At 44.4% G+C, this 27167-nt stretch overlaps 1 protein-coding gene across 15 annotated transcripts in view; it reads right to left on the minus strand.

The window, feature by feature from the left end:
- Nucleotides 1-27167, minus strand: part of RGS6 (regulator of G protein signaling 6) — a 618392-nt gene that overhangs the window by 72606 nt on the left and 518619 nt on the right. For 14 of the 15 annotated variants that reach the window (XM_070377604.1, XM_070377600.1, XM_070377603.1 and 11 more), the window contains 6 exons: nucleotides 23563-23639; nucleotides 20930-21011; nucleotides 19302-19376; nucleotides 17319-17417; nucleotides 16199-16260; nucleotides 3627-3737 (listed from right to left, as the gene is read on the minus strand). In XM_070377604.1, the coding sequence (XP_070233705.1) occupies nucleotides 3627-3737; nucleotides 16199-16260; nucleotides 17319-17417; nucleotides 19302-19376; nucleotides 20930-21011; nucleotides 23563-23639 (506 nt within the window). The remainder of the gene's footprint in view (nucleotides 1-3626; nucleotides 3738-16198; nucleotides 16261-17318; nucleotides 17418-19301; nucleotides 19377-20929; nucleotides 21012-23562; nucleotides 23640-27167) is intronic. The other variant, XM_070377601.1, reaches the window with a different exon arrangement.

Genomic DNA, 27167 nt, shown 5'->3' on the forward strand with positions numbered 1-27167 from the left:
GATCCCTCAACAGATGGGAGAAGAGTGTCCTTCTTGGGGTGCGCCGTGGAGAGGAGACTGAGTGACTTAAACGCATCAGGCCCGAAACAGAGTGGCGCACCTGGCTGCCGGAACGTTAGGCCGAGGAAAGGCTGGGCTTCCAGGTCAGGCCTGTAATTAGCGTAAGATTAAACAAACACGCAATCCACCGCTGCCAGAAACGGCGCACTTAACTGACCCAGAGAGGGGACTAGGCACTGGTACTTTTTCAAATAAGCTCTCCGGGTGGTTCTAACATATAGTGAAAGTTGAAAGCCAAGACCTTCACTTATGAAAACCAGTAGTACCCAAATTGTCTGAAAGGACTGATCTGCTCTGAACAGTGATCGGATTAATGACACAATGAACAGAAACAATGATTCTCTGATCAATGATGCCCTGTGAAATAAACTAAGTGGCAGAAATAGAGGGGAGATATGAAAAAAGTCTGAATTCCATCCAGGGCAATTCAAGAGGATATACATCACTAGAACAGAGCAGGCTGTGAAGAAAAAGCAGTCCAAGAATATTATAAATTCTTGGAAATTAAAAGCACAAGTGTCAACTACCCTTCCCAGCACTCAGTAGGAAAAAAAAAAAAAAAAACTCGTTAAAGTATAAAGTCACAGAATGGGTACCACTGAGACTGGTGACTCTGAAGAGTAACTCAAGAGATTCTATTCTTGAATATAGAAGAAAAAGACTAAGAGATGGAATTTTTAATAGAGAAAAGATAAGAGATGGTGCTACTACACCGCAGATGACCAGAGTTCCTACCAAAGGATTTCCTGAAAAGAGAGGGTAGAATGGAGAGAAAAGAGTAGCAATAAAGGAGAGGGAGAGAGAGAGAAGAGAAGCAAGTTAAAGAAAGATGTAAATTCTTGGATCAGATCAAAGGGACTACCAAGGGCATGTCAGAAATAATTAAAAAGAAGTTGTCTTTCTTACATGGGGCTTCCCAGGCAGCACTAGCGGTAAAGAACCCGTCTGACCAATGCAGGAGACATAAGGGACATGGGTTCAGTCCCTGGGTCAGGAAGACCCACTGGAGGAGGAAATGGCAACCCACTCCAGTATTCCTGCATGGGAAATTCCATGGACAGAGGGGCCTGGCAGACTACAGTTCATAGGGTCACAAAGAGTCGGACACACACACACACACACACACACGACTAGCTAACACAAAACTCGACTAATAAAGTAAAACTCAAGGAAGAGAAAAAGAAACAAGGAGAAAAATTAGATTCAGAAAACAAACAGCTGAGAAAAATGTTAACTATGTGATCTGAGTAAATGTGACTGCTTTCTATCCCCATGTCCAAGGCAAAACACATCACTAGAAAAAAGGCAAAGAACACACACACAAAAAACAGGCAAGCCACCAAAGAAAAATGAGTATCTAGTAATCATAAGAATAGATCCTCAAGTATTTTAACAAAAAAAATAAGCAAAATGAGATGTTTATTTTAATCTGTCAGATTTGCAAAGATGAAAAAGATTGATAATGCTTGGGTTGTTTTTAAGTTGTTTCAGAGTTATTTGAAATATATATAAATTGGAAGAAAATATAGTATGTTTACTTTGCTCCTAAATGAGCACACACGTGCTGTGGAGCGCTGCACGTCTTCTCAACCCCACCACCTTCATTTCCTATTCCGTGTTGATTTTTGCCCAATAATTCCTTTTTATCATAGCAACTGCCCCGAACACCCGGATTTGCAAAGATATGGCATCACTGAAAGGAATATAATGTGATCTAACGTTGAAAACAGGGAACACCTTAAGTTAGTCATTTATACAGTATCTGACATAGGTTGAACATCAGTGTTTTCCTTAATGATTTAGAATGTCTCCCGGGAATCCTGTGAGTTCCCTGCAGCAGCCCAGAATGCTTGGGTGCAGTTTGGGAACCATGGCATTAAACTATCAACAAAGGCTCTTTCTGGAAAGTGAGATTGGGATGGAGCGAGAGAGAGTTTTCTTTCTCATATACATTTAACAGTTTGAAGGGCTTCCCAGGTGGTCCTTAGTGGTAAAAACCCACCTGCTAATGTAGGAGACATGAGATGCAGCTTCAATCCCTGGGTTGGGAAGGTCCCCTGGAGGAGGGCATGGCAACCCACTCCAGCATTTTTGCCTGGGAGAATCCCATGGACAGAGGAGCCTGGTGGGCTACACTCCACGGGGCTGCAAAGAGTGCACTCCATGGGGCTGAAGCAACTGAGCATGCATGCATACACAAAGACAGTTTGAACCTTTTATAATGAGCATCTGTGACTTCTATTCCTTCTTACAAGGTTTCCATCTTAAGAAAAGAAGTCAGAAAAAAAGACAAGGGTGAAAGTGAATGAGAGAGATACAAAGAAATGAAGAACAAAATAAAGAATTGTCTAGCCAAGGGCAGAGGGTGCAAAGGCACAACATACTGGGTTCCTCCCGTAATCTCCAATGTGGTCTAAGACCCCCCTGGCTTTAGTTGCTTAGCTATTAAGTAAACACACTAGCTTCTCTCATCTGTATGGGCTTCCCTGGTGGCTCAGACAGTAAAGAATCCTCCTGCAATGCAGGAGCCTAGGGTCGATCCCTGCAGTTGGGAAGATCCCCTGGAGAAGGAAATGGCAACCCACTCCAGTGTTCTTGCCTGGAGGATTCCACGGACAGAGGAGCCTGGAGGGCTACAGTCCACGGGGTCACAAAGAGTCAGACTGAGCAACTAACACTTTCACTTTTCTCTCATCCAGAAGGAAACTTCTGAACGGAACCATTGTGCCTGCTACTCCAGAAGAGCAGAGGGATGAAGACCACAGCTCTGGGGCCCTCTGCCTGGGTTCTAATCCTAATCCTACCACCTTCTTGCTGTGTGACCTCGAGCAAGTCCATTAACTCCCATTTTCCATCTGTTCAATTCTGAGAATAATGTTTACCTGTTGTGGTGACTCATTGGAAGATACTTACTAGAGGCCAAGTACAGAGTGCTGCTGCTGCTGCTAAGTCGCTTCAGTCGTGTCAGACTCTGTTCAACCCCATAGACGGCAGCTCACCAGGCTTCCCCGTCCCTGGGATTCTCCAGGCAAGAACACTGGAGTGGGTTGCCATTTCCTTCTCCAATGCATGAAAGTGAAAAGTGAAAGTGAAGTCGCTCAGTTGTGTCCGACTCTAGCGGCCCCATGGACTGCAGCCCACCAGGCTCCTCCGTCCATGGGATTTTCCAGGCAAAAGTACTGGAGTGGGGTGCCACTGCCTTCTCTGAAGTACAGAGTAAATGCTAGCTATTATTGTTGTTGTTGCTAATGTATGAAAAGCAAATGATCCACAGATTCTTGCCCTCCAGAAGTCAGAACTAGCAACTATGACGGACTGTCCCAGTTATCATAACATCCATAGAATCAGAGAGAGGTCAGAGGGAAGCCATAAAGGATCCACATACAATACTATAAAGAGGTAGAAACCATGAGCAAGGAAATCATTTGGGTGGTTACAGGAGGAGTTTCTGTTCTGTTGATTAAAAAGAGTCAAATTAAGATGGGGTACAATAATAATCTCCTATTCTCATGCACTGTGCTCCTCCCCCCACTTCCAAACATTAAAACATTTTTGTTTTTTTTTACCTCATCTCTATGTCCCATAAAGCGATATCATCACTGATCCAGGGATTGGACGGCTCAGCTGGTGTGATCAAAGGGTCATATTCCATGTACTGTTCCGTGTAAGCAATTAAGCTGTAGAAGGAAAGCAGAGCAAAGAATACCACCAATTTCCCATAACAACAGGTATTCTGTTTAACATAAACATCATATCAATCTTCATATAATTCCAAGTTAAAGGGAAAAAAGTATGACCCCCGCTCCCACTTCTGACAACTCAAACTATTTTCATTTGTCCTTGCTCTCTCCCCATGATGGACATATTGTTTCTGCATTATTGCAGTCATAGTACACACATAAATTTTGTATCTTTTCCCCACCTAACTCTTTCCCTGAATCTTGGTGCATCCCTCCCTGGTTATGCTAGCTTTACTGATACACTGGTCCAAACCTGCCTGTGTATCACCCTCCCATGGGGACTGCAGATCTCAGGGCATCTGGGGCACACAGCAGACGCTACACTTTTTCAAGGCTGCCAGCCCAGTATTCCTTCCCAGCTGGATGGATTTCTTTACTATAAAGCCTTTAAAGTCCTGGCAGACCAAAAGGAGTTAACCTATATAAAGGATTTTCCCAAAAAGTAACTCAGTTTTTACAGTTATAATTTAAAAAATCATAATCTTTTTAAATAGAATTTCATTTTTTTTAAGTTCATATAGTTAAAATGATAAAATAGTGCTAAACTCTTTCCTGTACAAAAAGCAACAGCAATGTTTTTTTCTCCTATCCCTTCTCACAGAGGCACCTACTTTCTGTCTTTATTTATTTATTTTTAGCATTTACCTGCTGCTGCTACTGCTGCTGCTAAGTTGCTTCAGTCATATCTGACTCTGTGCGACCCCATAGACGGCCTCAGATCAGATCAGATCAGATCAGTCACTCAGTCGTGTCCGACTCTTTGTGACCCCATGAATCACAGCACGCCAGGCCTCCCTGTCCATCACCAACTCTCGGAGTTCACTGAGACTCACGTCCATCGAGTCAGTGATGCCATCCAGCCATCTCATCCTCTGTTGTCCCCTTCTCCTCTTGCCCCCAATCCCTCCCAGCATCAGAGTCTTTTCCAATGAGTCAACTCTTCGCATGAGGTGGCCAAAGTACTGGAGTTTCAGCTTTAGCATCATTCCTTCCAAAGAAATCCCAGGGCTTATCTCCTTCAGAGTGGACTGGTTGGATCTCCTTGCAGTCCAAGGGACTCTCAAGAGTCTTCTCCAACACCACAGTTCAAAAGCATCAATTCTTCGGCACTCAGCCTTCTTCACAGTCCAACTCTCACATCCATACATGACCACAGGAAAAACCATAGCCTTGACTAGACGGACCTTTGTTGGCAAAGTAATGTCTCTGCTTTTGAATATGCTATCTAGTTGGTCATAACTTTCCTTCCAAGGAGTAAGCGTCTTTTAATTTCATGGCTGCAGTCACCATCTGTAGTGATTTTGGAGCCCAGAAAAATAAAGTCTGACACTGTTTCCACTGTTTCCCCATCTATTTCCCATGAAGTGTTGGGACCCGATGTCATGATCTTAGTTTTCTGAATGTTGAGCTTTAAGCCAACTTTTTCACTCTCCACTTTCACTTTCATCAAGAGGCTCTTTAGTTCCTCTTCACTTTCTGCCATAAGGGTGGTGTCATCTGCATATCTGAGGTGATTGATATTTCTCCCAGCAATCTTGATTCCAGCTTCTGTTTCTTCCAGTCCAGCGTTTCTCATGATGTACTCTGCATTTAAGTTAAATAAACAGGGTGACAATACACAGCCTTGACGAACTCCTTTTCCTATTTGAAACCAGTCTGTTGTTCCATGTCCAGTTCTAACTGTTGCTTCCTGACCTGCATACAAATTTCTCAAGAGGCAGATCAGGTGGTCTGGTATTCCCATCTCTTTCAGAATTTTCCACAGTTTATTGTGATCCACACAGTCAAAGGCTTTGGCATAGTCAATAAAGCAGAAATAGATGTTTTTCTGGAACTCTCCTGCTTTTTCGATGATCCAGCAGATGTTGGCAATTTGATCTCTGGTTCCTCTGCCTTTTTCTAAAACCAGCTTGAACATCTGCAAGTTCACGGTTCACGATTGCTGAAGCCTGGCTTGGAGAATTTTGAGTATTACTTTACTAGCGTGTGAGATGAGTGCAATTGTGCGGTAGTTTGAGCATTCTTTGGCATTGCCTTTCTTTGGGATTGGAATGAAAACTGACCTTTTCCAGTCCTGTGGCCACGGATATTCCTAAATTATACATTTTCATACCTGCTTTTGATTATCAATTTTAAACAAAGATTAACTTTCTACTTACCAGTCCCCAACTCCCTCCACCATTTCCTCCAAATGTAACACTTTTGTTATATCAGCAGTCAGTGTTCATGTTATTAAACTGTATAATAATTGTTTGCCACTGGGCTCAGGAGTGTATTACATTTTTTAAGTGTTCTAACAAATGTGTAAAAACACCTAGCAATACTTCCCCACAGCACATCAGATAATCAATCAGTTCTGTCTCTCTGTCTCCTGGAGGCCCTCTCCCAAAGTCTTGAGTCCTCTTGCTCTATTCTGAACCATTTGTTCTATAGGCTTGACGCAAAACCGTCATCTCAGGCCTTCCTTCACTTCTGTGGGAGCCCTGGTGTCCTGGATTCCACGCCTGCCTACTGGTTTTACTCCCTGGCTGTGCTGAGGCACATCCTTTAGCAGTTTCCTAAGAAAGGATACACAAGAGCTAAATATTTTGAGTCTTTGCAGGCCTAAAATTGCTTTTACTTCATACTTCACTCACAGTGCTGGATATAGAACCCTGAGTTAAAAATCATTTTTCTTTCAGAATTTTGAAGGCATCGCTCCATTTCTTTTGATATTCAGTTTGTTATGATACTATTGAGAAGTCTGAATCCATTTTAATTTTTGTTCTTTTGTTTGGTTTCTTTTCTCTCTGGAAGCTTAGCGTCGTCTCTTTATTGCTACGCTGCTGCTGCTGCTGCTGCTAAGTTGCTTCAGTCGTGTCTGACTCTGTGTGACCCCATAGATGGCAGCCCACCAGGATCTTCTGTCCCTGGGATTCTCCAGGCAAGACCACTGGAGTGGGTTGCCATTGCCTTCTCCCTTTATTGCTATAGTGCTTTCAAATTTCCCCACGACCCTTGCTGGTAGTTTTTATTTACTGTGCACAATGGGCAATCAATAGGTTAAAAAAAAAAAAAAAAATATATATATATAGACACACACACACACACATATATATATTTCCCAGAAATCTCATGGTATTTCTTCAGTAATTTCATAACCTTCATCTCCTTGGTCTTCTCTTTTTATAATTATTTTAAATTAAATGTTGGAATTGATAATCCAATATTTCTAAATTTTCTCTATTTTTTTTTCTCGTCTTCTTGTCTATTGGTTCTTCTGAAATTTTCTTTATTTTTTCCACTATGGACTATCACTTTCTTACATTTCCAGAGTTCACTCTTGTTTATCTTGGTATCTAGTTCTCATTTTATGAATGAAATATCTTCTTAGGTTTCTGGGGATATTGTGTGCTCAGTCGTGTCCGACTCTTTGCATCCCCCTAGACTGTAGCCCACTAAGCTCCTCTGTCCATGGAATTTTCCAGGCAAGAGTATTGGAGCAGGTTGCCATTTCCTATTCCAAGGCATCTTCACAACCCAGGGATCAAACCTGAGTCTCTTACACTGGCAGGCAGATTCTTTACCTCTGAGCCACCAGAGAAAGCCAAAGTAGTGGTAGACAAACTTGTTCTGCAAGACTGAAATAGTTAATATTTTAGGCTTGGCAGACCAGATGGTGTCTGTTGCAACTACTTGGCTCTTCTATTATGGCACAAAAGCAGCCACAGATAATTCATGAATAAATGTGTGTGACTGTGTTCCAATAAAACTTTATTTGCAAACACAGGGAGTGGAGTGGAATGGATTTGGCCTGCGTGTTATAGTTAGTGGTCTCTTGCCTATGGGCATCTACATCTGGCTCCTGAGACCAAGGCATGGGAGGAGTCAGGGGTCCCAGAGCTTGTATGCAACTCACTCAGTAATTCTCTTGCTTTCAGCTTGCCCTTTGTGATGTGATGTGTCTGAGTTCTGAGCTAATGGGATTCAATTTCTCCAGAGAATTAAGTGCCCACCTCCTGCGTTTGTCATTAATGGGGAGAGAGGGTCTCTTTGTGGGCTTGGAATCACAGATGCAGAAGGTCCAGAGACTGACTACCTATTCCTCTGGGGTTACCCCATGCCTCATTCTTGCCTCCCATGGTTCTGGGTGCCTTTAAGAACCAAAGCCAGATTTTGCTGGGCAAACTGGTTTTGTTATAATTCTCCCACCCCTAACAAAGAGGTCATGATGTTCTTCATTCTGTCCCCATTCAATCTATTTTTTATTAAATTTTGAAACATTTCTCATAAAAATTATAAGAGTATCACCCTTGAACTCACCACCCAATATAAAGAAGCACAACATTACAAACAGAGACAGAAGCCTGTGGTCATGCTCCTTAATTCCATACACTTGTGATCTTGGAAAAATGTGTGGAAATTATTCATTCATTCATTTGTTGAGCTTGTGAGTTTATACTATTTATATTCCTTTACTGACATGTTACTTTTGGGGAGAGAGAGAAGACAAATATTTGTCCACAATATTATTAGTATCTTAAATGAATTTATTATAATTTATGTAATCATTTCCTTTATATTAGACATAAACTTTTTCTTTCTTTTAGTATACATAGTTCTGGCTACAGTAAAACAGCATTGTTCACATAAGTTTTTCTGCCTTTTAGGTTATTTATTTAGAATTAATATCCATAAGTGGAATTATTGGACCAGCAGGTATAAATCTTTTTATGGTTATCGATCCACAATAAAACTTTCCCGTAAGCATTGCCATCTTGAGTGTCACCAGCTTCCCCTGTAATGGCAGATTCAGAGTCACAATTCCTGCTACTGAATTGCAAAGAGCAGGCGTGGCCAAGTAGCTTGCTTCTGAGAATGTGAAGAAATTCGTTGGCAGTTCCATCTCATCGCTACTCAAAAACGTGGTCCATGAAGCGCGGGACAGGTATCACTGGGAGCTTGTAAGAAATGCAGAAGCTCAGGTCCCACCCAGACCTACTGAGTCAGAATCTGCATTGGTAATAAGATCACCAGGTGAACGATATGCAAGTTTGGGAAGCACCACATCCCGTTCTTCAATTTTCTGAGAGGCTCAGGATGTTTTATTCATCAAATGAAGATGAAGGAGCCTGTGATACTTTAAGTTTTAAACACATTGTCTCATGCACGGACTGTAACCCCACGGGGGTGGGAGGAGCAGTGGACCAAATTGAAAAGCTTTGGTTTCTGGTTCTTCGGTGAGCCACTGAACTGGTCTTTGTCCTGGTAGCACAGAAGGTAAAGAATCTGCCTGTGATGGGGGAGACCCAGGTTTGATCCCTGGGTCAGGAAGATCCCCTGGAGAAGGGAATGGCAACCCACTCCAGTATTCTCGCCTGGCGAATTCGGTGGAGAGAGGAGCCTGGTGTGCTATAAGGCAAGTTCACCATATATTACCTAATGGCTTTGATGAGCCCTCAGGACCTTTTGATAAGAGAACAGGAAAGCATTTCAAGAGTCCTCCAGTTACCCCACAACTATAAGATAGATGCTTGCAACCAAGATGGGCAGTTCACGCCCACGGTCCTGTAAAATCTCTTGCTGGTGGTACATTTGGTGTGGGCGAGGCTTCATCCATACAAGCCGTCCAGCGTCTCAGGTGAGAATGGACAGGCACAGGGGCTCTAAGTGAGCACTGTGATAGCGGGATCAAGAGGTAAGTTGGTGCTGTGATAGCTCCCAGGGCAGGCATCCCTTTGCCACATGGGCCAATTTCATGCTTCCTGAGGTGAACACATCCAGACAGACAGGGTGATGCACTCCAGCCCCTCAGGGACAGGAGCTCCTGGGCTCAGGACCCTCCCCGACCTGGCCCTATGTACCTCTTTGTCTGGCTGTTCATCTGTATCCTTTAATAAACTGGTAAGTGAAAGTGTTTCCCAGAGTTCTGTGAGACACTGAACAAATTAACCAAACCCAAGGAAGGGGTCATGGGAACTTCTGTTTATAGCCAAGTCAGACAAAAGTTGTGGGGAACCTACGGACTCGTTATGACTGGCATCTGAAGCGGGGTGAGTGAAAGTTGCTCAGTTGTGTCCGACTCTTCGTGACCCCTTGGACTCTACAGTCCATGGAATTCTCCAGGCCAGAATACTGGAGTGGGTACCCTTTCCCTTTTCCAGGGGATCTTCCCGACCCAGGGAATGAACTCAGGTCTCCTGCACTGCGGGCAGACTCTTTAATGTCTGAGCCACCAGGGAAGCCCATGGTGGCGTGAGAGTAAAGGGAAAACACAGAGAAAGGAAGACTGTATTTTTTCCCTACACAGCATCCCAAGAATGAAGTATATACATGGCATAGGTACATAGTATATGAGGGGGAAGAAGGAGAGATGCTGTCAGGCTCCAAGGAAAATGGGCAGTGAGGGCTGGCTTGCAGCTGTGGGAAGTGATTACTCAAGGGGAGCAAGGGCATGGAATACAAAGCATTCTGGGAGAGTGATCATCATTCTGACTTTAGAAATACAACGCAAATGTGTTGCTGCATTCCCTAGGAGATCAGGGCCTCTTGTGGGAAGGAAAGCCGGAGACAGAATGTGAGAAGGGTGAACAGGAGAGTGAGTTTGCATCCCCTTTGGTACGTGTACTTTCAAAATGATGATGCACAAAGGGGGACCGGGCAGGAAGAGGATCTGAATGGGAAGGGAATGAAAAGCAGAGCAGCACAGCAGACACAGAAGAAAAAAGGTTGCTTCTTATTAATTCATTCATCTCTCTTTCTTCACGTGGGAGAAAATGGGGAGGAAAGACAATATAAAGAAAGAATTCCTTAATTATGGGCCATCCAGAGAAAAGATATGCAACAGAGAAACTCAGGTTGAGGGAAGGGCCATGGAGGTGAATGTGGCCCCTTAGACAGAAGAGCATAAGCCAGGCCAGCTATCACGGCCTTTCTAGGTCTTGGTCTGGATACAGGCACCCTGTCTACAGTGTTACCTCTGGTGTTTTCTTTCCTATCACCTAACATGAGCTGGGAACGAGAAGCAAGGACTCTGAGGCATCTGGAATCACATAAAAGCACTGTTGTAATGACCTCTTCGGTCCCCATTTTTTCCTCCCTGAAACTGTCATTAGACAGTAAGTTCACAGACTTCTATCACCTCAGCAGGTTTTTAATAGACCCTTAGGATCTGCAGTCCCTTGCTCATTATCTCATTTCATGAATTACACTTCATGATCATAGAGGGGTCAGGAAGCAGAGGAGGAGCCTGCTATAATTTCAGGGGGCAGCAGTGATCTCGGACATGGGCAGGCAAGGTGATGGTAAAAAATCAACTCAGCAGTTGGCTGTGATGCACACATGGCTCCCAAGGATCAGGTAAGGATAAGCTAAGTGCAGGAGCAGATAAAAAATCACACAACACTATTTCTCCATGTGGGACAGCTTTGCATGATCCGGGCAGTGACTGGCCAGAGCTCAGTGCCACTAAAGGTGGAGAAACATAGCAAAATATAGAGACTTTCCAACAATTTGGAACTGAAATGTATAGATTTTTGCATTCTCAAAGTTGGTTTGCCTAGTGCTATAAAGCTGGGCTGAATAAAAAGTGGATCCCCTTGAGCACTCTTGCAAAGAAGAGCAAGACCTCATCTATTTGGCAATTTCGCCTCTTGAGGAAACATAGATAAATGACCAAAAGGGCCTCAGAGCAGAGTCTACAATGAAATAACATATGCCCCAAGGCTCAATGCCTGTTATTAAGAAGAGCACACCTCATGAAGACTCTTTTCCTCTTGCTTTTGGATGGAGACTGAAGAACTTGATTATTTGATTTTCTGGTGCGGTAGATCTGTTTTAAAAATGGAGTGTATTTCCCCAGTCCTTGAATCTGATCTGGGCCTGTGACTTGCTTTTGTTAATAAAAGGCAGCAGAAGTGTCAGAATGCCAGTTTCAAGCCTCAAGGAACTCTGCACGTTTCTGCTCTCTTGCTTGCAATCCTTCTGTCCCCAGGCGAACAAGGTCAAACCGGCCTGCTGGAGGATGGGAGACCATGCAAAGCTCTGCCCAATGGTCCCAGCCGAGGTCATCCTAAACCAGCTGAACCAAACACGTGAGAGATCCCAGGCAAGATCAGTAGAGCAGCCAACCGAATCCACAGAGGCGCACAGACATGAGGGTGGTCCAGCAGACATAGACATATGTACACAGACACGTGAGCACACAGACTGGCAGGTAGTCATGTGAGCAATAGCAAATGCCACTTGTTTGAAGACACTATGCTTTCAGGTGGTCTGTTACTCAGCAATAGCTAACTGATACACCTGGCCTGCTACATATTGGAAATGGGAATCGTTTAGAGAGGAAGAAGGGCCACTGGAGACAAGCCATGCTGACAGAAATAAGAAAACAAGGCAGCAACTAAAAAGCAAAAACAGAGACTCAAAGAACATACTGGTCTGGGGCCCTGATGGCTCAGACAGTAAAGAATCTGCCTGCAATGCAGGAGACCCACGTTGGATCCCCAGGTCAGGAAGATCCCCTGGAGAAGGGAATGGCAAGCCACTCCAGTATTCTTGCCTGGAGAATTCCATGGACAGACAAGCCTGGCGGGCTACAGTTCGTGGGGTCACAGAATCAGACATGACTGAACGACCCGCACTTTTGCTTTACTAGGGGAAAGGGAAACCTTTTGGTAAGACCTTGATCACTGACAGAATTTTAAAGCATAATATATGAACACTGACCCTGAGTTATCCAGAAAACTTAACTGAAAGGCAGTATTCTTTCTTTAAGAAGGCAAGGGCATTTTAAAGCAACATTCTCATTCAAAATATTTAAAATGAAAAGCTCAAGGTGTTAAGCATTATTTGTCTGGAAAATTCATTTGTGTGTGCAGGGACCATATTTTCTAAAGCCAAAACTGGGTGACATTTCAGATGGGCTTTGGTACCGCTTCCAGGAAATGCAGTTTGGTGGCCATGATGTAGGCATTTTAGGACATTTGACCACTCACGGGGACAATGAGACAGAAGAGGTGAAATCAAGATGACCCAGGAAAATCTGCACAGAAGAGCCAACCTCCTTCCTCAAAGGTTCCAGGTTCATGGTACCAGAGGAGGCAGCCCAGGGAGACCCACAGACTGGAGGCTGCAGGGCCAGCCTTCGGCAGCCTGCAGGACTCAATGTGCTGGAGAGTGGAAATGAAAGAGGTGGGAAGAACTGCCATCTGCAGGGCCAGCCTCTTTCCTTGGCCTGTCCTCTGTCCCTCTGGACACCACACAGCAGGTTCATGCCATTTTATGTACTTGAATTCTGCTCCTTTCCAAAGCATCACACTGGAAAATAATAATTGTTCATATTCGCTGCAAGTGTTGCAAGTGCCAAGGACTAGATCAAGCTCTCGAAGAGGATTAACTCATGAACCCTGTTAGTTACGCACCACTGCTGTCTCCCCTTTCAAGAGGTGAACCGAGGCACAGAGAGGTGAAGCAACCTGCCCAAGATCACACAGTTGGACAATGGCAGAGGCGGAATCCAAACCTAGATGGCTGGCTCCACATCCATCCCCTGCACTGTGGTTCTGCTCATTTACTTTGCAAAGGTTCCTTTTTCTCTTCCCAGCTGCGTCGGCTGCATCCTTTGACTCAATCTTGACTTCTGCCTTTTTCAGAACTGGACTTTTATGATCACCAGCCCTCCTGCCCTCTCCCCAGTTTCAGTTCTCAGAGAACTAAGGGGAAAACCACACGTGCCTGTTCTTGGCGGGCTGCGGTCCTTTGCCCTGTGGCTTCTGGCTAATGACCACGATCGCCTGGAGTGGGTCCAGGGAAGCCAGGTCTGCCCACCTGTGATAGCTCAGCTGCTACCTCTGGCGAGCAGCGCAGTTGCACCCAAGGCCAGCTGCCAGCACCACCTCCCTATTCTCACCCCCCACCGAGCCACTGACAGACCAAGGCTCCAGGCTGCTTTATCTCCTGCTAACACCCGTCTCCTCTCCCTCCTCCTCCCTATCTGGGGGTTTCCTGTGGCTCTAATGAAAAACCCTTGTGTCACATTGAAAAGTTGCCAGTTACTGCTGCTGGGAATAAAATGCAGTCTCTGCGGGGCGGAGACTCGTGAAAGCTTCAGGCTGGGGAGTGAGGAGGGCAGGGTCGGAATGAATAATCTCTTCGGGTGTGAGCAGGCTCTCAAGCATAATTAGATGGTACCAGGTGAGGCCTGTAAACAAACAATGTACCGCTCAGGCTCCCCGCCCCCGCCAGGGCTGTCTCCTTTCCTGCCATGCACACCCACCCAGCTGGCCACCCTTGTGCTGACGGGGTTGGGATCTTTCCCTCCACCCCAAAGATGAGACCAGGCTGGGTGTCCCTTCTGATGTGAGCTCTCAGGTCTCTGTGCGTGGTGGGTAGTAGCTTCCCCAAATCCTCAGAGACCTGGTCAGTCCACCATGGGGTATTCAAAACACAGTTTCCCTGGTCTACTCTGAATCACTGAGTCTAATTCCTAGCACGATGGCTTAAGACTCTCCAGTCTTAACCCCATCCCCGACCTGGATGATCAGGCACAAAACCACTGACCCTAGCAAGCAGACCAAGGGAAAGACACACCCACATACATGCTCTCCCAGGTCTGCAAACTTTAGAGTGTCCTTCCACGGCTAGCTCTGATCCTAGGACAGCCAGGACAGACATTACTGTCCCCCATTCACAGACAAAGAAGCTTGCAGTTCCTCATAGGCTACGACACCAGGGGAGCCCAGGTCCTCCCAGCTGTTTCACTCACAAGCACTCTGCTGGGATGAAGACAACCACAGCGAGGTTTGAAAAGCAACCTCAGAGCCTGGTACTCCGAAAGCCCCACATTATGATGGGGTGGGGTGAGGAGGCTCCCCAGCCTGCCAGGCTAAAACTGTGACCCCTAGAACACTTGTCTAATGTGAGGTGAGCTCCAGCCATGGCAACCTTCTCAAGCATGTGCATTAGGGGAAAATAGGAATATCAGGAATTCTCAGTGGGGTCGATTTTGCCCCCTCCTGGGACATTTGATGGTGTGTGAGAACATTTTTGTTGTCATAAACTGTGAGGTGGGGTTTTGGCATCTAGCGGGTGGATGTCAAGGGCTTCCTAGGTGGTGCAGAGGTAAAGAATCTGCCTGCCAGTGCAGGAGACGTGGGTTCGATCCCTGGCTCCGGAAGATCCCCTGGAGAAGGAAATGGCAACCCACTCCAGTATTCTTGCCTGGGAAATCCCATGGACAGAGAAGCCTGGCAGGTGACAGTCCATGGGGTTGCAAAGAGTAGGAAATGACTGAGTCACAGCACACATACGTGGGTAGAGGTCAAGGATGCTGCAAAACGTCATGTACAGGACAGCCTCCTGCCACCAACAAGTATTTGGTCCAGAATGTCAATTGTGACACTACTGAGAAGTCCCGGGATAGATACGAGATGCCATCAAAGAGATGAGCCCATATCCAAGGATGTCCTTGGCCACTTAAGGGCAAAGTGTGAATCCCAGTTTGGCGTTTGTGTATGGAGTTTTCTTTGGCTTGATTTTTTTGCTGTTATTTATCTAGAAAGGAGATGTGGATGAACCCAGGGGCCAGCAGAGAAAAGGCTTACAGGTTGAACACACAGCCAGTCCTCTGTGTCAGGTGGGCTTAAAGGACCCACTTTACTGTGATGACCAATAAATACTAAGACCCAGCTCAAGCCCTTGAGTCTTCAGATACTGGTTGCCACTTTAACAGTAGCATATGGATGAATAAACCTCTAGTTTGGGGTTACCTGCTCAGATTTATTCCATATAGACTCTCCAGGGGGTCTCCCGTCTTTAAAAACATTCAAAAACAGACTGTTTCATTGACAAAATCAAGTCTCCCATGAGTTAACAGAGTGGAACCGACTCCTGGTGCAGACTGTAGCACTAAGGCTCCTGCGGAAGCCAGGCTGCAGGTGCCAAATATTTTCTTTCCAGCTGATTCGATGCAGTTGGGCGGTTGATGGTGTGTGGAGGTGGAATGCCTCCTGATGGTCCAGTCCCCCCTGTTTGCGCAGCCAGGACCTCAAAGGGCACACATAATTCTTTCCCCCTATAAAGTGAATCTGGGCGTTTTACAGCTGAAAAGGGAGCGATTCCATTTGAATTAATCAAGAGGCTGAAGGTAAATGTGCATTATGTAGCTTTTAAGGTTCTTCCTTGATTGACAAGGTCTCTCAGCCACCCTCCTGAAAAGCTTTAGCAACAGAACATTTTTTAGCATCACTCAAGGGAGGTCTGCTATCTTAGCTATACTCAAACAGGCCTGTGGTGTTTCCACCCATCAGTGTAAGAAATGACTGTGGTCTGCCTCCTGATACACACTCGTCAGCCATAATCCTGGCACATTTCTCCTTTGTTGAATTAGAAAAAAATAATAACAGTAAGGGGAAACATACCTTTCAGCCACTTTGGACATTTTTAAACAATGTCTGTCAATCTGTGCATTCAAAAATGTTATCTGAGGAAAGACAGAACAGAAGCGTTAAGACTAAACTGGAATATTTTCACCCTTTCACCCCAGGAACCCAAATCCTGTATTTCTACCAACAGCCAAACACATCCTCTGGACAGACTTCTCCAGGCCTCTAAGTTTCACTCCAGCAACTACTTTCCTCTTTTGGAAATTCTTACCACACTCAAGAAATACATTTTACTGTTTAGCTTACATCACATATTCTCCTGTTCTGTGTTATGGCTTAAGGCTTGATTCCCGGAAGTGATTGCTAACTTAAAGACAGTCTATATTCTACAAAGCTTTAACTATTTGGTTTGACTCTTGTCCAGTGATCTCCTACCCAACTTTCACACCTACATCACACCTGTGTGCTTGGTGTACCTACCTGGAATCACTGAGTAGCTATTTTCCATAATCTATTTCCCTTCCCCCACACAATAATAAACTTGTCAAGGTCAGGCACCTCACAGTTTATGCCTTTGGGAGCCCCCTAGAAGCCAGTAAAGCATAATGTAAAAAGTAGCCCCTCAAGTCACCAGTGAACGCCTGGAAAGGAGTAATGTAATTAGTCAGCTACTGTCTGTTGACTTGGGTTGACCAGTTAACTCCTCATCATGGAGGCTGATAACATGGAACCAAATAATGGTGCAATGGCATTGGGAGTAGGGCTTGCTCTATTTGTCAGCTTTCCTTCTGAATCAGAGCAGTGAAGCTGGTGGTCCTGAGCTGGTTTACTCTGAAAGTGCATTACAATTTTAAGGACCCTGTGACATGAGTGCTCCCTGCCCACCCCACCCTACCCCCCCACCCCCCAGCTCCTACAGCATCTTGTAGAAAACCCTACTACAGCAGTCAGCCCATGGTGTTATGGTAACTCATTATGTCCTTTTCTACTGACTCTTGAGCCTCCATAAATTATTCACACACAGTGCTCGAAGGTTCAAGTCACCCACAGCTGCTTCTACTGTGCTTTCCGGGAACTTAAAGCTCCCTGTGAACATTCAAAAGGTTTTCAAACTGGCCATGTTTCCCTTTGCAAGTGCAGCAACCAATTCACTCACTTGTTTCCGGATGTCTTCTTTTGTAGTTTTCCTGATTGGCTGACTGGGGATGTGCACTGGGCTTTGCGACTGGGATTCTTCAGTCACACCGTACACAGACTAGAGAAGAAACGAGACCATTGAATCAAGCACCCTCAAGAGCTGAAGGAGGCCCAAAGGGTCAGCTACTTTGAGCACTCATCTGATGCTTCTGTGCTCCTCTGTGACATCCTGACAATAAGTCATCAGCCTCTGCTTGAATTTCTCCAATGATGGGAACTCTGGCTCTTGAGACAACTGGTCCCATCTTTGGGTTATCACTGCTAGAAAATCCTTCCTTTCATTGATGGTCTCCTTGCATAACAGTGCTTCTCCAAATATGGTCCATAGACTATCTGCAAAAAATTATCTTGGGTACTTGGTAAAGATGCACATTGCCAAACTCTAGCCCAGACTCACTGAACCAGAATCTTTGTGGGTAGAGCTGGGGAGCCTGCACTTTTATCAAATGCTCAAGGTGATTCTGAGACACAAGAAGGTTCAAGAACAGCTAAACATTATGCACAAAGAGACCCCCTCTAGACTTTCTATCGGTTATGCCTCTTTGGTACAAACTTGAGATGGGAGGGTTTCATATTTGTTCCTTTTCTTCTGACCAGTTTTCTGGACTCAGTTTTCCCACATAATCACAGGTATGGCTACTTTTAATCTGTTCCTTTTGTTAGAAACACATTAAAGACACTCTTTGTTCTGGGAAAGAAAAATAACCTTGAAGGGTACAGTTTATAGTTGAAATCTATAATATCATGGAAGGCTCAGATAATGTGCACATGGGCTCCATGAAATTCTGGAATATTAGAATTAGGGGGTCTTTAAAGATAAAATGAGGACATTTTAAGACTAACATAAAAATATGAAGATGTTGAATCTGTCATCTGTTTATTCTGGCCTTCCATTACCCTGGTATTGTGAAATGACAGCAACACACTTGCATACTTTCCTGACTGCAATGATAATAACAAAGATTCTTTTATGTAAGATTTTAAAAAAGAATAATACAGTGGGTACCAATAACTCAATGAGAACAAAATATATAAGTAAAATGAAGGAGTTGATACATACATCATGACACATATATAGATGAGAGAGAATCACTGCCTTTTCCAGTGCAGTGAAACACAAATGGCCACAGGATCATTCATGGCTGGATGAGTTGGTGGTTTGACTTGGGGGAGATCTAACTATACTAAGACTTTCACTTGTGTCAAAGTATCAAGCCAGGCCCTGTGGGATCTCATTACTTATGGTTCCTTATGTGTCCTTTCCTCTCCACTGCCTCCCCAGAGTCAAGAGCTACTTTGGACCTCTGTACCCTTGAGACTGCTATGGAAATCCTTGGGAAGCCCCTGGTCTGGTGCCCCCTCCTGGTGTTCCTGAACCATCCTGAACTTCCCACCATCGCCTGGTGGCTTGCTTCATGCCTACCAGGCTGTGGGCTAGGGACTTCCCTGATAGCTCAGTTGGTAAAGAATCTGCCTGCAATGCAAGAGACCCCAGTTCAATTTCTGGGTCAGGAAGATCTGCTGGGGAAGGGACAGGCTACCCACTCCAGTATTCTTGGGCTTCCCTTGTGGCTCAGCTGGTAAAGATCCACCTGCAATGCAGGAGACCTGGGTTTGATCCCTGGGTTGGGAAGATCCCCTGGAGAAGGGAAAGGTTACCCATTCCAGTATTCTGGCCTGGAGAATTCCATGGACTGTATAGTCCATGGGGTCCCAAAGAGTCAGACATGACTAAGTGACTTTCACTTTCACTTGTAGGACTTGCCACTGTATTTCTGCAGCCAAGCCCACACCTGCCACTCCATAAACACTTGTAGAATGAATGAAATGGTTTCCAAGGATGAAACAGGGAGAATTACAAATAGCAAATTGTTATTTGAACAGTATTCAAAATGGAAGGGCAATTCTCATCAAGAATTTTAATTCAGCTAAACTAGCGAACCTTTTTAACCTTTTGTGGGTTCTTCAAACGTCGACATTTTCTGATATCCATTTCTGTTGTGTTCACACAGCCTGGCTGAGAAAAAAAATCATATAAATTACTAAGTGACAATCATACCTTCCAAGTTGGCTCAAGTGACACCCTCAGAACCAGTCTTTGTCTTTCCTGTTACACATAATACATGATTACCTCCATTTTGCCATTGACAATTTGTTTTTACAAAGGTGTTTCCATCTGTAATATGTGTTCCTCCACAGAGTTCTCACATGAAATAAAATAACATAGCTCATTTTATCTAAAGATGATATGTAGACGGTACAGTGTACAGTTTATACGAGTAAACTCATTATTCAAAGCAGTGGATGGCTTCAATTAGAGCCGTTGTTATTTCACACACCTAGCCACGTAAGGGCTTCCCAGGTGGCACTAGTGGTAAAGAATCCGCCTGCCAATTCAGGAAATGCAAGAGACGCCGGTTTGATCCCTGTATTGGGAAGATCCCCTGGAGTAGAAATGACAACCCATCCCAGTATTCTTGCCTGGAAAATTCCATGGGCAGAGGAGCCTGGCAGGCTATGGTTTTGCTTCTAATCAGACTTGAGGAAGGCTGACATAATTTATTCATCTTAGTTTCATTTCATGAGGAAAATGCAAAATTTGTTTTAATAACATGAAATTGGAAATGCATCAGATCTCATTATTCATGGATTTTGTATTTGTGAATCTGCCTACTTGCTGAAATCTACTTATAATTCCCACACTGATGCTCGTGGTGACTTCATGGTCACTGGTGCATATGCACAGAGCAGCAAAAATGTTGAGCTGCCTGACCTGCATGTTCCCTGGGAGGCGCCTTCTTGTTTCCTCTCCTGCCGTAAACAAGTGTCCCTTTCATGGTCTACTTAGCACTGTGTTTTACACATTTTTGTGTTTTTTGTTGGTGATTTGGCTGTTTAACATGGCCCCGAAGCCCAGTGCTGATGTGCTGTCTCATGTTCCTAAGGGCACGAAGGCTTGGGGTTTGCTTTATGGAAAAAGAGGTGTGTAAGATATGTGCCATCCAGGCGTGCACTGTGAGTTCAAAGTCAGTGATCAACAATATACATTAAATAAGGTGGCTTTAAGCTGAAACACACTTTAAACTAGGTTCTGTATTGATTGGTTGATGAAAATGTGACTGGAGGCTTGCAAGAAACTAACCCTGTATTTCTCCCAGGATAATGACTCAGAATCCATTAATTCAGTGCTTTCAATGACCAGTGACTGTGAGTAACATCAATCGGTTGCATTTGAAAGAGAATACACTAGAAGTTGGAATTGAATAACATTAGAAATGGAAAAGCTTATTTTAGGACTGTAAACTTTGGGGCCCAAAGTTCCCTGGGTGGAATTCCCACAGCTCCACCATTTGCAATTCCATATTTCGTGAATGAATCATTTTTAAAAGGTGGAACTGATATACATACCAGAAGATCTACTGAGATGATCCAAGTGAATGGCAAAAGCAATTTCACAAAGCTTAGCAATTTTCTTAAGAGTGAGATGCCTCGTGGCTAAAGACAGTCTTTTCTTTTAAGTGAAGGAAGAGAGAAAATTGAAAAATAGAGAACCAAGCAGAGCTTTCTCACCACTGGCCTGTGGACATCCCAAAAGGCTCGTTCTTGACTATCCAAAATTTTCCTTTCTGTTTTATCCTTTTTCCGATCAATCCTGGAAGAGTGAAAAAAGGGAAATCAGAGGCTTTTTATTCTGTTTTTCCTTCCTGATCCACGTGCCAGCTCTAGGTCCCATTTTTAGGAGCTTAGTGTACATAGGGCTCTTGGCACCTGTGTGGCTCCTGCTCTCTGCAGAGCTGTATGATATGGGTGCTAGTTCCTCAAGGAACCCTCAAGAAGCCCACACATGGTAAGAGAGCGTGTTTTCAGCTAGAGTGCAAATTACTGATTACGTATAATGAATAGGGTGAGCCTATCCAGTGTTCAGGAATGCAGCTGTCCTTTTGAATTATTAAGATTTGGATTATTAAGAACTGCATTAGTTGTTGTCATTCTCCCCCGTCCCCCACCTTATCAAAGGACACTGCATATTCAAGTTATGAGAAGGAATATAACCATAGGCTTGTAATCTTTCATCCTCAAATCCGAAAGTTTGCTTTAGCTTCAGAATCAGTAGAAATGTCTTCAAAATGCTGCAGTTATGTGTTTTAAAATAGTACTTCTCTGGTGGCTCAGATAGTAAAGAATCTGCCTGCAATGCAGGAGACCTGATTTTAATCCCTGGGTCGGGAAGATCCCCTGGAGAAGGAAATGGCAACCCACCCCAGTACTCTTGCCTGGAAAATTCTGTGGACAGAGGAGCCTGGCGCGGGCTACAGTCCATGCGGTCGCAAAGAGTCAGACATGACTGAGGGACGAACACACTTTTCACATGTTTTAAAAGTTACATAAACCATCTGGTTCTCTAAAAGCAAAGTAATAGCCCTGGTGTATGACAAGATCCAGAAGGCAAATATCACTGGCCTCAGCTGAGGGAGGCACAAATTGCAAGACAGACAGATTTTTCATGTTGTGATCAGGAGCATAGGTAAGAGCCTTAAAAAGCAGCCTGCATTACTCCATGTTATCTAAGTAGAAAGTAACTTCAATTAATTGCTGTGTAACTCCTGGTTCTTGGCTCTCTTGGGAGTACTTTAGTTTACTAGACTAAAATAAAGTCATAATAACCCTGTGATTTTTGTGAGAATTGCTGTGTACTTAAACGGCCCAGAATTATAATGTAATCACAGAGTTAATCAAAACAGGGAATCGAGAAATACTATATATATACAAAGGGGTATTTCCCCCTCCTTTTATAACGTGCGATGATGCTGTGTGGTCCTGAAAGTGTAAATCAGACCTTCTCTTCCCAGTGGTTCCTGAGTGCACTGGCTCAATTCTTCCTCCTTCTCACCCCTCCCCAACCCGCCTGCCTTCTCCTTCCTCAGGGGCTGTGGGGAGCACTGAGGTCAGGGTGCGTGCACGTGGAATCATGGGTAGGGGGCAGAGGTTGCAGGGGGAGGGGAGGAGGGATACAGTTCATGGGACCCAAGAACCTCATGTCGTTTCCAGCTGCAAGCAGACTGCTCATCAGCCTGAGCACAGCCCTGAGGGTGGGCTGCAACACTGCCCAGAGTGTGGGGAGGGGCCCTTTGAAGACCCACGGGGGCTCCTCAGGTGCAAGTGGTGCCCAGAGAAAAGATACTCACCTCCTCCCAGTTCAGCATCCTTTCCCCACCCCCTCCTCTGTCCCATTTCTTCTATCATCACTTGCAGCTAAATCAGAGCCTGCTGCCGAAAAGGACAAGAGACAACCCCACCTGAGCAAGCCCGTTTCCCAGAATCAAAAGGATCTGGTTGATGACCATGTTTCTGGGCTGGGGGACATTCACTGCCCACTTCTGTTTCCTTACAGAGAAAGGCATTTCCACTACACTCCCTGGGAGGGAAGAATATGGAAAAAACACTCTGACTTTCTCCTCCTCTCATCTCTTCTTGATTTAACTTATTGGCACATTTGAAAAAAGAAATAGAGAAAGCTGAGGTTGGTCCATCTGGGTCAGTCTGTTCTCAGGACAGCTGTTCTCTGCAGGCAGTAAACTTACAGGCTTGACTCTGCCCTCAGATCAGGGGGTGTTACTACAGATACCCAGGTCTGCCCTGGATGGGACACTGTAATTCTAGGGCAATGATTTGTGGTCATAGATCCAAAATCATGTCCCATCACTAGTTTTATGAGTAGCAGTCTGACATCTTGGACTCCAAATGTCTGACTTCTTTGCCTTGTTTTTGATTGGTTCTGAACCCTTCCCCTTAGGAGAGATGGAGGAGGTGCCGCTTGTTGGCTTTCCTAAAACTCCAGTATGTTTTCCTAGAAAGATGAAATTTCCAGACCAACAAATAAAGTGGGTCTAGTGTTTTTCAGCTTCCAAGCACAGAAGATTTGGAAATCTCCTTGGGAATTAGGTACAGCTTCTTAGAACCAGAGTTATACATTTGGGAGGGACCCCATTACCTGCTGGAACACACACTTTGGAGATTATTTCAGGGTGTCGTGGGTGATAGAAATGCAACTTATCCATCCTGACCTTGATTTCTGCCCAGTTGTTGTCATGGAGAGACAGTGACCAACCACGGCTGGATGGAAGGAAACCTCACTCTCACACCACCTCTAAATTCCAGAGAGTCTTTTTCTCTTTGCAAGGGGTCCTGTGAAGTTCACCTACTTGACTTGTGCTTCTGCTTGCATAAAGATGAATTCCCACTTCCTTGCAAAGGCCCTCTGGAGTCTTGCTAAGTTTTCCTAAAGAGAAATGAAAATCAACAAGAAGGCATTAATCATCGTGAGTTTGCACATCGATACTTATTACAAGGCAGCCATCTATTTTGGTTACTTGCAACAAAACAGCAGGGCCCTACTTTAAATCCACCGGACATGAACCCAGTTTGACATTGCACCAGACCCTGTTGTACAGAGAACTATTAATATTCATTTACACGTCCATTAAGGCTGAAGTCTGTGTGGTTCCCCGATTCTTCTTTTCTTGTGTGTTTTACAGGAACATGACTCACACAGCATTTATAAAGGCCACTGAAGACAGGGAGACTGGATGTGATTGTTCAAACACGCTGGGTTTAGGGAAGGAACGAGAGGGGTCTTTGCAACTGACTGCAAGACCAAGAATGGAATTCTCAAGATTTGTCTTCTAGCAATCAGGGGGCTAGAAGGTGGCAGAAAAGGAGAACCCAGAGGGCCTTGCATTAATCACTTTGAAAGTCCAGATTCAAAGGTGGGAAAGAAGGGAGTGCCCAGGTTTGTGATGTTCATGAAAGGAAAACACAAAAACCATAGGAAAGAAAAGGCATTCTGGGTCACCTTTAGAGGGAGAGGGAAGAAGCCTTTTGGCAAAGTCTGTTGCTCAACCTAGTGGCACAATAGGACAGTGAGGCGGGGTGTCTGACAGGTCCCTTAATGACTCGCCTAATTCTGATGGAATGCAAGGCAAGAGCCCACATTATGCTGTGTGTTTTCATAGAGCTCATGCCAAAACTAATTGATTACCCTCATTAGTGGATTATTAATATAAAAGGAGCTTTGGTTGAAGACCAATGCATGTAAACTCAGTTATTACCAAGGCTTGCTGTGTAAACATTTCAAAAAATCAACCATTTGATTCTCCCTGATAGCTCAGTTGGTAAAGAATCTGCCTGCAATGCAGGAGACCCTGGTTCATTCCCTGGGTTAGGAAGATCCCCTGGAGAAGGGATAGGCTATCCACTCCAGGTCTGTGGCATGGAGAATTCCATGGACTGACTGTATAGCCATGGGGTCATAAAGAGTTGGATGTGACTGAGCAACTTTCACTTTTTTTTCCACTTTTGTTTTTTTCACTGTTCACAAGAAGCAAAGCTGGTAAAGCCTGAATGTCAGTCAACTGGGAAGCAGTTACCTAAATCATGATACAGTCATACCATGGAATACTAGACAGCCATTAAAAATGAGACTGTAGATTATTATTGCTGCTATAGGAAAAGTCTCAACATCCTTACAGTATATGACTGGAGAAAGAAGCAGCTTACACAATAAATGTTTACAGTGTGATCTAAGTTTATTATAAAAAAATGTATGTATAGAAAAAAGGACTGCAGGATTCTTTCTCTGCTTTCTTTGTTGTTTAAATTTTTGTTTTTACAAAGATACTATGCCATCAGGAAAAAATAATGAAATTATATAATATACATAAAAATAATATAATTACTGAATTGTGAAAACAAAATTTTTTTTTAGTTTCTAACCACTTTTAGACAGAACTTCAATGTGAAAGAACATCTTAATGCCATATTCTTTACCAATACCAAAGCAGAATGTTGTAGGGCAAGAGAATAGAAAACAGAGTAAAGTATGTTAGGAGTTGGTGCTGTTGTGTTTCTATTCAGGAGCTTTTTTAAAAACACGGGAACTACTGGGAGGGGAGACACAGGATGGAGGGGCCACGTGCTTCTGCACTCTGGAAGGGATGTAGTCATGTCCAAGTTAAAGCACTTGGTGCTTGACGCCCAAAGAGCCAGGCAGTGGTCTTCTGGGAGAGGGGTGGTTGCTGGCACATGAGGGCAGATAGGGGGGTGGGACTGGGTGCCTAGGACGCTCAGAGCCATAAACTACCAGGCTGGGGACGCTTGGGGAGATCATAAAGTCCCAACCCACTTATGTTTCTTGGCTCCCATGGATAAGCCAACTTTAGCCAGGGCCCAAGGCTTCCGGTGAACTTCTGCTCTGCATCCTGCACTACTGTCTCCCTGCCAGCCCACAGGTCCTGTGATGCCAGTGGGACCACAGAGTGGAGGGAGGTGCCCTCATGCACCCATAGAACCCATGTGCTCTGAGGGCAGGCACGTGCCCCGTGGGCTGCAGAGAAGGGAGTGGTGGCTCAGTGGATGGGTGGACTTGGGTGCTGGTACCCATGAGTGACAAGGTCTGGTGAGCAGGGCCTCACTCTTGCTTCAGAAGACTGAGGCCATGAGAGTGGGAGGGACATGGGGAGACGGGTGAATCTGAAGGAGCTGTTCATGCTGGAGTATCCAGGGGTGAGGAGTCTTCACTGCCCCTGATGTTCCCCGTCTCCTGGCTGTCAGCCCTTCAGTCATTTCATGGCTCCACAATGCCTCCCCTGGAGGGCCTGTGAAAAGCCAGCCAATATTCTAGGTTTTCTGTGACCTGTACAAACAGTGGTTTGGGGGAAAAGATCTTGCAATCCCAGGTTTTAAATACTTAAAACATTATCTGTGACTCTTCCAAGTTCGCTGTGCTTTGGCTCTATTAAATGGGGGTGGATATGAGCGCGGTGGGGTCTCCAGTTTCTGCAAGCAATCATGCCTTGTGAAAGACGGAGGAGGAAAGTTGGGAGTGTATATCTCCATCTGACATCCGTCTTGTCTTCTGGATTGGATTTGGTCCTAAGATTTTGCATCTACTGCCAAGTACTGGTGAATTGGGTCTGAAGATGCAATTTTTAAAAATTATCATATATTAAGCTAAAAAAAAAGATCATATAGTAAATTTGTTTTTCTTCTTTTGGTATATAGTAATATAAATTTTAACACATGTATATGCATGGTTAACCACCACCACAATCAGGATACAGAATGGTTCCATCATTGCCCCCCACCCCACAAATTCCTTCATGCCATCTCTTTATATCTGCATGTATCCTGGCAGCCACTGATCTGTTTTCCCTCATGACAGCTTTTTCACATAACTGGAACATCACAGTTTGCAATCTTTTGAGACTGACTTCTTTCACTCAACATAATGTCTTTGATACTCATCCAAGTGGTTGGATTAATAATTCATTCCTTTTCAGGGTAGAATAGTATTCTGTTCCAAGGCTGTAGAGTAGTTCATTTAACCATTCATCTGTAAAAGTGCATTTGGATTGTTTTCATCTTTGAGGTATCACACATAAAGCTACCATGGACATTAGTGTACAGGTTTTTGTGTTGCTGTAAGTTCTGATTTCTCTGGGGGTATGTATGTAGTTATATTAAAGTGGGATTACTTGGTTGTATATGGTACGTGTGCGTTGAACTTAATGAGAAACTGCCAAACCATTTTTCAGAGTGGCCACACCCTTTTGCATTCCCACCAGCAATATAGGAGAATTCCAGTTGCCCACCACATCCTTATCAGCACCTGAACTATCAGTACTTTTAATTTTAGCCATTCTGATGTGTAGTGGCATCTCATCATGGATTTAGTATGTACTTCTCTAATGGCTGTTGAACATCTTTCCATATGCTTCTTTGTCATACTTAAGCCCTCTTTGGTGAAGTG

Source organism: Bos mutus, chromosome 10, assembly GCF_027580195.1.
Source record: "Bos mutus isolate GX-2022 chromosome 10, NWIPB_WYAK_1.1, whole genome shotgun sequence".
In the NCBI taxonomy this organism is placed as follows: Eukaryota; Metazoa; Chordata; class Mammalia; order Artiodactyla; family Bovidae; genus Bos; species Bos mutus.